This window comes from Clupea harengus, chromosome 18 (genome assembly GCF_900700415.2).
Source record: "Clupea harengus chromosome 18, Ch_v2.0.2, whole genome shotgun sequence".
NCBI lineage: Eukaryota > Metazoa > Chordata > Actinopteri > Clupeiformes > Clupeidae > Clupea > Clupea harengus.
This window is the reverse complement of record NC_045169.1, coordinates 14,335,465-14,347,964: the sequence shown is the minus strand read 5'-3', so window position 1 is coordinate 14,347,964 and position 12,500 is coordinate 14,335,465. Positions and strand designations below refer to the sequence as shown.

Sequence of the window (12,500 nt, the reverse complement as noted above, 5' to 3'; positions counted from 1 at the left end):
TAGGACTCAAGCCGAGGGCGTGTGAAAAAAAAACAAACCCGGAGACGAATTTAGGGAAATGACCAGACCAAGGCACACAGACGAGGTCTGCCTGTGTTGCTGCTAAGCCCGGATAAGCCCGAAGGTCAAGAGATGGTCTAACCAAGGGATGCAGAGGCCAGACGGACCAGACGACCTAAAGAACCACGTCGATAAAGCCCAGTCTACACGCTCACATACAGGCACTGCGTCAGCAGAAAACACACAGAGCTTTCATGTCAGATATGTTTTGCGTTATGTCTTATGATTTATCTAACCCTCGTCACGTCACGCTGTTGGTCACGTCCATTTGTATATATCCTTGTGTGTGTGTGTGTATATGATTGGGTGGGGGTCGAGGGGCTCCACGTTAAAAGGTGATCAAACCAAAGACACATAGCCTAGCCTTAAAGACGCTGACATCCCATTTCACAGAAGGACATCTTAATCAGATCGTCCTTTAGGCTTCCGGCTCACTTGAAATAAAGTGGCTGTGTAAGGTGTTGGACACATCTGTGGGGACACTTCCCTTCAACCCTGCATCATGCGACTGACACAACCTCGTCATTAACAAGTCACGACAGATGACATAGCGTGTCAAAAGGCATCATGATAGTCAGTATTCAATGACTGTTGATGAAATGATAATTATCAACGAGGTAAATATATTGTCATGACAACTTTCAGAGTTGTGGATGCCACAGCATGGCATGTCCCAGGCATAAGGAGAGGCATCTTAACAAGACTTTGAAATGGGTTATGGAAATGACTAGGGCTGGGTATTGGCCTTGATTTGATTCAATTTTGATTCACAAGCTAATGACTCGATACAATCCAATTCGATTCAATTTAAATAGGAATGAGATATGAAATACTATATAGCAGATTTCTGTGGATAGAGAGATGTTTAAAAAGACCTACAGTAGGAGAGCAGACCCCCCCCCTGTTCCGAGTGTAAAATATTGTAGACGAATGCTGAGCAAACTCTGGTAGGTGGACATCCCTGCGCAGTACCCATGTCTTCTCCATCATCTGTAAATTAGGTTTCCATGAGTACATGCTGTTCCCCTAATCCGTATCTCACTGCTCTTGACCTCGTTATTAAATTTTAAGGAAAGACAAAATATGGGACAAAACATGGTTCTTTTTTTTTATCAGAATAAGTTGTATTTTAGATGGAATGACAAACTGTAATCTACTAACAAAACCCTCATTGTCCTGGATTGCTGAAGATTATCCACCCTCTGTGCAATGGTGTTTGTGCCTATTTACAGTCAGAGCAGACAAACTTAAACAGACATGCTTAGCGCTTAGGAACTAAAAGTGCTGTAACTGAACAAAGATCCCCTAACCTGAAATCATCATGAACACGGCTTGCATAATGGTAAACATATCCAGTATTCATCAGGCTGAAACTGTGCTAACTTATAAACGACCAGACGCTAACATGAACTGACAATATTAAAATGTGTGCAAAATACAAACATATAGAACTGTGTAGTCTATGCAACACTATGCATAATCTGACACTTACACAAATGCATACACTATGCACCCATGGTTAAGGCCATTATTAATTTGCAAGCATTAGACTGCCATCTAGTGGGGAGAAAAGAATGTACATCGAATACAGAAAATTCCATATGATACATTTGTGGTGATATTAGATACAGATTAGATTATGTAACAATAAAAAATAGTTCATTATAGTTGGCTGCTAAAAATCACATGGGCATTTTTAATTGAATTGAATTGAATTGAATTGAATTGAATTGAATGATGTTGGCACTGATGATGGCACTATAATGAGCACGCCAAACTTGAAGAACAGGCCTGAAGACATAGCCAGGATTTCTGGAGTTTATTTCAGCGTGGAGACACCCTCTAAGCGTGTTGCTGATAGAATCTAATGAGCACGCCAAACTTGAAGAACGGACCGGAAGACATAGCCAGGATTTCTGGAGTTTATTTCAGCGTGGAGACACCCTCTAAGCGTGTTGCTGATAGAATCTAATGAGCACGCCAAACTTGAAGAACGGACCGGAAGACATAGCAAGGATTTCTGGAGTTTAATTCAGCGTAGAGACACCCTCTGAGTATGTTGCTCTAGAATGGCCTACCTGACTGTAGGAAGGTGTTGGCCTTTATACCATTCAGTCTGGTAGAATACGGGGGGGGGGGAGAACAGAAGGACAAAGGGTGAAAGGGGAGAGGGGGTTGTTGATAGCAGGAAGGAGGCTATCTGGGGGGGGCACTCAGTTCATGTCTGCCACAACCGGAAAACAGCAACATTCGGTTTCATCAGCACTATACAAATAAAATTGAATTGAATTGAATTGAATTGAATTTCAGATTTGAAATTCCAACAGAACATCATATAGGTTTCAGAACGTGTACAAACCACACGTCTTACCCCAACACCATCTTAAGTTAGGACATCAATTCTGATGCAAACTCCAAACTAAACCTTGTGTATCCAGTGTATCCTGTTGGCCTGTGCATTGAGAACACTTTTCCTACATAAAATACAACTTCACCTAATCCTACCTCTAATAGAAACTCAGAATTGAACTCATACCTCAATACAACATCCACCACAGGTGCAGCAGCCACTTCCTTCCTGTTAGGTCTTCCAGTAAGGTCACCACCGTACGTCATACTCTCCACTTTACAACTTGACCATTTAGCGACAGCTGACAATAAAGATTGTCAAGGTAACAGTTACTGCAAGAGTAACAGCGCCATCTGGTGGCAATGATGAGTGACGTGCTTGTAATAAGAGTGGGCCCAGCCCCACAGAGCTTTTGATTTGTCACTTGAACCTTGTGCTTGTAACTTTCCCTGGTTTCCTGTTTTTTTACCACCCTGGAGTGCGAATTGTATGGGTCAGGTAAGATTGTGTGTTGTCACCTTAGTGATAAGGTTCACGTGAGTGTGTGGTGGTACCTTATTGACTGTACCTGAGTGATATAGAGTGATATAGAGAGAGAAATATGGCTCAGGTGAGAGTGTTATTGTACCTGAGTGATATGGCTCAGGTGAGAGTGTTATTGTTCCTGAGTGATATGGCTCAGGTGAGAGTGTTATTGTACCGGGTTGATATGGCTCAGGTGAGAGTGTTATTCTACCTGAGTGATATGGCTCAGGTGAGAGTGTTATTGTACCGGGTTGATATGGCTCAGGTGAGAGTGTTATTGGTGAATGTGCTCATACCTGAGTGAGGTATGTGAGGGTCCTGGGGTAGCCTGCCTGGGTCTGCAGTAGATGACCTCAGCAACGCCGTGACACAGAAGAGAGATGCCAGGAAATAACCTGTAAGCACAAACAGGAAGTGAAGCCACCGTCTGTAACCCCCTTCGTGCCATCAAGCCCTGATGGTTCCACACAGTTGCCTTATCAGCCGATGAGCTAGTCCCACTGGTTTCATGATGTCAGACATACACTAAATTATGCGAGCTAACATACAGGCTTTGCAAAACGCCTTGAGACAATGTCAGGTGTTATTTACGCAATCTAAATGAACTGACAGAGCCTCTGAGTCTCATGGCGTTGCAGAAGCGTCTCGAGCAGTCTGAACTACACAAGCACTAAAGTTTCAATGCTTCAAAAACCTCTCAGCCTTAAAGCTACCGGCCCATTTTGTGCATCCCCATACTGTTGCCATCACCAGGACAAACGTGAAGTTTTCCCTTTGCTTGGCAGTAATAATTGATAATCAATTAAAATTTGATTATAGCTCAACGGTTACCAGCCAGTAAAAATGTGGTAACGGTCCATCTTTCTGCCGTACTGTAGAAGTCTGTGACATCTGTGTTCCAAATAAACCAACCACCTCTGCTACGACCTTGGCCCTCTGCAGGAAGGTACTTACAGACAACCAGAGCCCAGGGTATGTGTCCCTCTCTGTAGTGTGGAAAGAGAACGAGCATGGGGATGAAGACGGTGTTGTAGAGCCAGACAGAGAAGACGGCGGACACGCAGAACCATCCCATGGGGTCCACCACAAAGTGCAGGCGGAACTTCATCCTGGCTGCAGGAGGAGGAAGAGGAGGATGAGGAAGAGGAGATGGAGTTGGGCGGTGGGGCTGTCCGTCAGTCACTCAACCGCAAGCGGGAATCGGAGCCCGAACTCTGCGCCAGCGTTGGTCCCGTCAGGTGGATGCTGGAGGCATGGAGGCTGCAGAAGCAGAACAGAAACAGTCCCAAACCCCAAGGGAGAAACATGAAACTGGCATTAGTGCCCACATCAACTCTCCATCGAAACAGTCACGTGTTGACAAAAGGGATCGATAGGACCATCCAAATGAAAAACAACAACAACAACAACAACAATAACAGCAGCTGTTCCAGACACAATCTACAGACACCTAACAGATACTGTGGACACTATAGTACTTAACCCAACATGAATACATCTCTGTGACAGGGAAGCCTAGCCTAGCCAAGCCTCTATGAGCAATGCCAAGCCTACACTTGTATTTGTACAACAGGATGGGCTGCATACTTGTGGCAGGTTAGGTCGCTGTGAGAGAGGTTAAAGGGCAGAGATTCAGAAGATAATGCTTATCAGACACTCACCGAGACACAATGAGGTTCCTTCAGAGCGCCTCACACAGATGCATCGCGTCTGCCAATGCCATCGGCAGGGCTGGGGGAAAACACACACACACAGATTAATGTAAGGTTCATGTAAGATTCATAACTGTGGTTTGTTGGAGACATGTTTAAAAGCACTAATGTCAATTCCCTCTCTCTTTCTCTCTCTTTCTCTCTCTCTCTCTCACACACACACTCACAAGAAACCTAAAGTGATTCATGATTCATCCAACAAATTATTTTCCTCCTTCAAGAATAATGATTACAACAGAAACATTTCTAGAACGTTCACAAAGGAGACTTCTGTTTCATATGCCTCTCTTACTCCTAGATGTCTAATACGTCGCGGAGTACACATCAGCACCTCCCGTTGCACCACAATCAGCTCTGAGACGCAGCCCACTATGGATCCACCTTCATCATGGCAGTACCTACATTTGATATAGCTAACGATTGACAGCTTCCTGAGTATGGAGACCTATGATTCGTTAGCTAGCTCGTTAGCAAGCTGTCATTATTTACCATATCAACCTACAGGTACACAGGTGCAATAAATAGACACACCCACAGTACTGTATGAAAAACTTTGTCATTTATATGTCGATTCAAGCTGACATTGATACACGGTTTCGTTGGAAAGTTGCATAGATGGTTATGGCTGGGCAACATGTGCTGATGTTGTCTTACGTTAGCTTGGATACACTGGGAAGCCTGTGCTAGTAGGCTAATACATAGCCTTGGCTGACAGATGAGCAAAGATAATATCCGTTATTTGAAATACAACGCTCCAACATTGAGTATTAAACACAATACCAAGCAAAAGGCAAATGTGTCTCACACTTACTTGTTGACTGCGATGGTGGGTGTCACAGCAGTGAATGAAAGAACTGTCAACCGCTTCCGCTCCGTTGCTGTGGTAGACACTAGCAACCACTGGATGGTATCCTAAATGGGAGTGACCTTATCAATATGGTCGAACCTGTTTGACAGGGTTTTTAATAATTAATTAAAACATAATTTCTGGGATGATATAGTTTTACATTACACACCAGCCAGAAATGATAGTTTATTGTATGTCGAAAATAACAAAAAATACGGTTAATTGGGTATGACAGCTGTTTCGAATAATAATATATTAATATATTAATACCTCACTTCCGCTGAAGCGTTATAGTTCGTCGACTGTTTTGAAGAGACAGTATGGGCGTGTACATGCTGGGCACATAGACCACAAATAGTTGGTGCACCATATTGATTGGTGCACCTATGGCCCAGAATCACTCTTGCAAGTATGCAAGCGAGCAAACAAGCTTAATAAGAAACCATTTTTATTATTAAGCAATTTTACCTCAAATCATTGGCAGTGTTGGTTGTGGTATTAATTGTTCTTTTTTAATTGTTTAAACCAGCGCTGACACTGGAGGGTGGCAAAGTCCACGGAATATGGCATACATTTGTTTTAAAAACAGAAATTACTTTGGCCCTTTACTGTTAGATTCATTACTGTATAAAAACAAGAACAATTGAGTGGCTAGCAATTGGTTGAAGACGGGCTTAACGATTCCTTTTTTCGTTCTCAATGTAGACCACTGCAAAAAAAAAATCAAGATTTGCCAAGTTTTGCATGAGTGAAGTGAGTAGCCTGATGAGTATTTTGAAATTCAGACAGCTTGACCAGTTACTATCAAGGTGTATTGTATAGTTCACAAATGCTATTTTTATATAGGTAATATAAGAGACATAATGCACGCATAATCCACACGTTGTGCCCTAACATATAGTTTTTATATCAACATGTAAATGTTGGGTGAGTTGTAGCTTTTATTCTGGTACATTTTACCGATTGATAACCCGGAAGCAGACATATTTTACGCTGCTGCTCACTTGATACTGATTGTTGGACCTCGCTAGCTTCTCGGAACTGTCAATTCATTGTCCGAGAGTCGCTGAGAATGGCTTCCTCTAGTACATATAGGCTAAGTTGCTCCATCCCTGGGCATGAGATGGATGTAAGGGGCCTTGCCGCGGCAGCTTTCCCCGAGGGGGCTTTTGTGTCGGTCTCCCGGGACAGAACAGCAAGAGTATGGGTACCAAATTCAAGGTAGCATGCTAACGCTAGCCTAGGCGGCTAGATTCCCTGTTTTCAAGTGTTGACAGGTGCTAACGTTAGCTAGCTTGTTACTTGAAAGTATATAACATTGGTTTGGTTGTTGGCTGACACCTGTCAATTGGTTTACAAATCAGTATTTTCTGTGTATATTGTTCAGTTTATGCTGCTATTTGGAGCTCCAGAAAATAGGTTTCATTGCTTTTCATAGCTACCTTACAAGCCATAGCTGTATAACGCTGCTATAACCGGCTAATTGGAAAACATCCCCTAGGACTTGGGTAGTCAGGCCAGTGTTCGTGTGGGTGATTTAAGACAAGTTTTCTTTTATCCTAAATGTATATATATACTTATGAACAAATAATTCAGGGTGAATCCATCATGACTGACGTTACGAATTGGAGGGTGAACTTTGAACATGGCACCTAGCACAATTTAAGGACTATATCTCAGTAATAAGCATAGAATAATAATCAAAGAATTTTTTTTTTCATTTTTCCAGTAATTCAATTAATATAGGGTGACTGACGTTACAACTTACAATTAACAGTCCACAAGCCAACACTTTACATATATCTGCTTGTATCTTGGGTTGAGTTTAAGAGTTCTAAATGCTTCTAGGATGTAGGACAGTTTTTAATATTTATGTAATTACTAGGAAAATAAGGACTAGGCTACTCCACATGTGCCGTCGGTCACAAAAATATATCCATTTATTTTATTGATAAGCCTTCCATCATCATTTTTTTGTGCCTTTCACAATTCTGTTACTGGATGTTATGAATAAAGTATCCATAGAAAACACATGAGAGGCCTTGTGGATCAAATCCATTTGGTGGATCTTATAAGTCTTATAATGTTAGTACACCGGTTAAATATTTTGTACAGTCATTTCTTTTTTTTATTCCTCCATGTCCACCTATTGATGGATTTGACCCCTAACCATTACATTGTTATTTACCGTCTGTTTCCTCATTTAGCTAATCTTTAAAAAAAATGTTGATTTTGGATAAACATGTAACTTTTAACAAAACCCTCTGACCTGTAGTGCTTGTGGTTTAGATATGCTGGTCAATGAATACATGGTAGATATCAACTTAACAGCAGTGTGAGGTTTTATAAAGTTGAACATTTCTGTGACTTTGCCCTTTTCCTCATCCAACATTCTGCCGTCTTCCTGCAGCTCTAGTGGAGGCTTCTCGGAAATGCATTGTATGAACGGCCACACGAACTTCGTCTCCTGCGTCTGCATCATATCGGCCAATGAAACCTACCCCCGCGGGCTCATAGTGACAGGAGGCAACGATCACAATATCTGCGTGTTTTCCCTCGACAGACCAGACCCCCTGTATGTCCTCAAGGGCCATAAGAATACAGGTAATAACATGTAGTCTTCTGCTAGAGTGTCTTGATCAGTTTCTGCAAGCAGTAAGTGCTGTAATCTAATGCTGTGAAACCTGACCTCCTTTCTCTCTGCATTATTCTCCGGCCCGCAGTGTGTTCACTCTCTGCGGGGAAGTTCGGGACGTTGCTGAGCGGCTCCTGGGATACCACAGCCAAGGTGTGGCTCAACGACAAGTGCATGATGACTCTGCAGGTACGGTAAAGCCATCGCTGTATGTAGGGTTTGTTATGATCTCGGGACTCCACAGTCCCTACTTAAGTCAAGTGCATGTTGACTCTGCAGGTACGGTAAACTCATCGCTGCACTGGTGCCTGGAATGGCATTCAGGGTTTGATGTGATCTCAGCACTCCAGAAATAGTTTCATGGTTGGCCATTTGAACTTGAACTGAATGAAGCAGCACTACCCAAGTCCCTACTTAGGTTTAGGAATGTCCCCTCTCATCATTCTCTCATCTTTACTGTGTGTTGTTTGGTCTCGAGGTTTAGACAGGTTTTCCTGAGTTGAATCTTGAATCTTTACCATACAGTACATCTGTTCAATCCCCACTGTGTTTATTTATGTCCAACCCTGTACCCTTGTAGGGACACACTGCTGCAGTGTGGGCGGTGGTCATCCTGCCGGAACAGGGCCTAATGCTGACCGGATCCGCAGACAAAACCATCAAGCTGTGGAAGGCAGGCCGCTGTGAGAAGACCTTCACTGGTGAGTCCCACTTGGTGTGGGAGAGAAGAAGTTGGGGAGTAGAGGGCATTTGTGATGTTATTAGTTTACGACTGTTGGTGGACATTCATCCTCTCCAATGGTGGGAGAGTGGATGTCATTAGCGGTTGTGAGAGGACCTTCACTGGTGGATCCCACTACGGAAGAGTTAGGAAGTCACAGCGTACTGGTACATGTCCATAAAGAACTGAGTCTCCCACTGCAGGGGTTGTACGGGATACTTACCAGAGGCTTTAAGGTGGTGAAGACAGACTGGAGAGGAAATTGGTAAATCAGACATTTTTAGCAAACAGAGGGTCTCCCATGATGGGGAATTACAGGATGCTTACCAGAGAATTAAGGAGGGAGAGGACAGGAGAGGACAGGAGAGGAGAGGACAGGACAGGAGAGGAGAGGACAGGAGAGAAGAGGAGGCTTAAGGAGAAGAGAAGAGAAGAGGAGAGGAGAGTAGGCTTAGGGAGAACAGGAGAGGAGGCTTAAGGAGAAGAGAAGAAGAGAGGAGAGGAGAGAAGAGAAGAGGAGATGAGGCTTAGTGAGAACAGAACAGAACAGGAGAGGAGACACTTAGGGAGAAGAGGCCATCACGGCATACCACTGTCTTTCTCAGTGGGAGGTGTGCGAGATGTTTAGTGTTCGTGTGTTGTGTTTTGTCATTGCTGTGTCACTTGTGTGCTGTGTCACTTTTCAAGGAGAGAGTGGGCTCATGGAGGAGAGATGGATGCCCATAAAGAACTGTGCTTCTCAACGCAAGTGTTGGAGATGATGCTTAGAAAGAGGAACGCCGGTATTTTTATGTTGGACCCTATTTTCCCATCTTTTTGTGTCATTTTTATGAGGGAGAAATGTTATGGAAATCGATCCAGTATCGGTAATCTGTCCTCAGTAACTGTTGAAAATTCCTGTTTCTACAGACATTAGTTTATCTTTCGCTTCTTCTATCTGGTCTGGTCCGGAGGAACTAATGACTGTAGAAACAGTCATTTTCAACAGTTTCTATACAGTCATTGAGGTAAACAGACACAGGTCTGTCCCTGTAGGGATCCTTTCCACTTCTAATAACATTATGAGCCTGTCAGTGGTGAAAACAAGCCGTGAACTTTGACATAGATGCTGGCGGTCGGTGGTTGTAGCGTTCTTACTCAATACTGGACTGATTTTGATCGTTTTTGTCCCTAGTGAAAATGTTGACTCAAAAAAGATGGGAAAATAGGGCCCAGGCTAAAAAAAATATACCACAGTTCTCCTTTAAAAGGGAGAGAAGAAAGGGCTGATTGAGTACCTCACAGAACATTAGGGGTTTATTACCAACAGAGTGACCTACTGTAGCAGTTGATGGATGCTTACCGGGGTCTTCAGGGAGGAGAGAGGAGAGGGTATCGTTGCACAGTAATGGAGATTTGTTACAAAAACAGGGTCTCCTGAGGTGGCAAGTTGTACGGGATACTCACTGGAGAATTTATAAGGGTGAGGAGAGAGTGCCAATGGAATACAGAATTTTACTAAACACAAGCGGGCATTGAAGGACAACAGAAGGTTTCCCCCAGTAGGGAAGTGTACAGAATGTTTACCAGAAGTTGAGTGTGTTAGGTTTTGTAATTGCTACTTCCACGTGGTATCTAATTATTCTTGCCAAGTTCAGGTTTGTGCTTGCAGAAGCTGCTGCATTGTTGTGGTTAGGGCTGTCCAGATTGTGACATTTTAGTTTACAAATAATTGCAATTAATGATTTAATTATCTTTTTCTGTTCACTATTATAGTATAACCCTATTATAGTATAACCCTAATCATAGTTTAAACACCTTATAAAGAAGAAGAGCCATGTATTGGCATTGAACATGGGAACATATACATTTCTGTTTGTCTTTTAGGATTTGCAAACAAAAATTGCACAGGGCAGAAATGACATAAACAACAACTGAAATTAACAATTTACTGACAATGTGCTATGGCCCAAACCAACCACAGCCAATCATGCTTCTCACTGGCTAGGTAGATTCTGGGCAAAGAACACTATATTGACCTTAACTGGCTTAATGCCTTAATTGGTCACGTCACTGAGGTCACAATGTTGTCAGCCTTACATGGAAATAGTGTTGCAAATATGACGATTATGCAAAATGATTGAGGTCAGCTCAAATAATCGCTATACCTGACAGACTTAGTTGTGGTGTCTGCGAATAGCCACTAGGGTGCACTATTTCCCAGTGTTTGGTTATAGTCTGCATAGGCAGTAGTGTGAATTGTGAGACTGATTTTCCTTCTGATGAGTAAGGTAGACAGGGTGTGTCATATACTATACTATATTCAGACAAAAACAACTTCTCATAAGATGTCTGTGCTTACACTAGTAATATAGAATAGAAATGGAGTTTGTGTGCTGGAGGTTGAGTCAGTCTGAGGGCATTAATACACCGCTGTTGACCTGCTATGTCATTTAGCTGTAGAAGGCCATTTGGGGTTGAGAAGAGTCCACCATACCATGTTAACTGCTAATGTAAAGTAATATAAAATAAAGTAATTATTTATAAACACTTAACTGTCTAAGTGCTTGTTGTATTGATGTTTACTGTCTCTCTCTCTCTCTCTCTCCCTCTCTCGTCCCTCCCAGGTCATGAGGACTGTGTGCGTGGCCTGGCGGTGGTGAGTGATGTGGAGTTCTTCTCCTGTAGTAACGACGCCAGCATCCGGCGCTGGATGGTGACGGGAGAGTGTGTGCAGGTGTACTACAGTCACACCAACTACATCTACAGTCTGTCTGTCTTCCCCAACGGACAAGGTACACACACACACACACACACAATATAAATCACTAACTAGTTCATGTTTATTACAAATATAGATAACGTGTGTATCATTGTATGTATACTCATTAGGACAATTGTCTTTGTGATTTTGGCTACATCTTTGTCTCTGTGTGTCTTTCTAATTGTTTCCTCTCACTCTCTCCCTGTCTCTCTGCGTTTCTATCCATCCCTCTCTCTTCCTCTCTCTCCCTCCACCATCTTTGTTTCTCTCCCTCTGTCTCTCTCTCCCTCTCTTGTGTCTCGCCATCCCTCCCTCTCAGACTTCATCAGCACAGGAGAGGACCGAACAGTGAGGGTGTGGAGGCAGGGCGATTGCGTTCAGACCATCCGCCTGCCCGCCCAATCAGTTTGGTGCTGCTGTCTGCTGGCCAATGGGGACATTGCAGTGGGCGCCAGGTACCGCCCACTATGCTGACCACATTTACATGTATTCATGTAGCAGACGTTTGTCCTCCAGCTGACTTACAGAGCAGGAAAGGCGTAGACATGATCAGGAACAATGTGCTTCCTGGGTGGAATATAACAGACATGTAGCCTAGCAACACAATCATATGGTGCACTGTCCTTTCTACACATGCATGGTCTCTGTGTTGTTTGTTTTTCTGCTTTTCTGCTACTTTTATAAATCAACATCCAAGTATTTAGTAGTGATTAAGTGTCCACGCATAGCAGGGAATTCTTCAGGGAACAAGCAAACATTTGTCATTCATGACAAAAAAAAGTAGACATAAAAAATAAATGGCACATGTCTTATTTGTTATTATGACTAAATGGCTACAGGAGAAACTTGAGAAATGCACACAGGCACATGGACGGAATGCACGTGGGTAACCATGGTGACTCTTCCT

General features: G+C 43.0%; 2 protein-coding genes across 2 annotated transcripts in view; one reads left to right on the top strand and one right to left on the bottom strand.

The window, feature by feature from the left end:
* The window catches only part of zdhhc21 (zinc finger DHHC-type palmitoyltransferase 21), a 23,177-nt gene extending 17,629 nt beyond the window's left edge, over positions 1-5,548 (bottom strand). Inside the window, exons 1-4 of the mRNA XM_012822046.3 lie at positions 5,459-5,548; positions 4,597-4,666; positions 3,890-4,195; positions 3,232-3,330 (exon numbers count right to left, since the gene is read on the bottom strand). Of these exons, the coding sequence (XP_012677500.1) occupies positions 3,232-3,330; positions 3,890-4,043 (253 nt within the window). The 5' untranslated portion in view covers positions 4,044-4,195; positions 4,597-4,666; positions 5,459-5,548. The remainder of the gene's footprint in view (positions 1-3,231; positions 3,331-3,889; positions 4,196-4,596; positions 4,667-5,458) is intronic.
* A 934-nt stretch (positions 5,549-6,482) lies between these two features.
* Positions 6,483-12,500, top strand: part of plaa (phospholipase A2-activating protein) — an 11,142-nt gene continuing 5,124 nt past the window's right edge. Inside the window, exons 1-6 of the mRNA XM_012822052.3 lie at positions 6,483-6,715; positions 7,905-8,098; positions 8,218-8,318; positions 8,710-8,830; positions 11,457-11,624; positions 11,913-12,048. Coding sequence (XP_012677506.1) covers positions 6,567-6,715; positions 7,905-8,098; positions 8,218-8,318; positions 8,710-8,830; positions 11,457-11,624; positions 11,913-12,048 — 869 coding nt within the window. The 5' untranslated portion in view covers positions 6,483-6,566. The remainder of the gene's footprint in view (positions 6,716-7,904; positions 8,099-8,217; positions 8,319-8,709; positions 8,831-11,456; positions 11,625-11,912; positions 12,049-12,500) is intronic.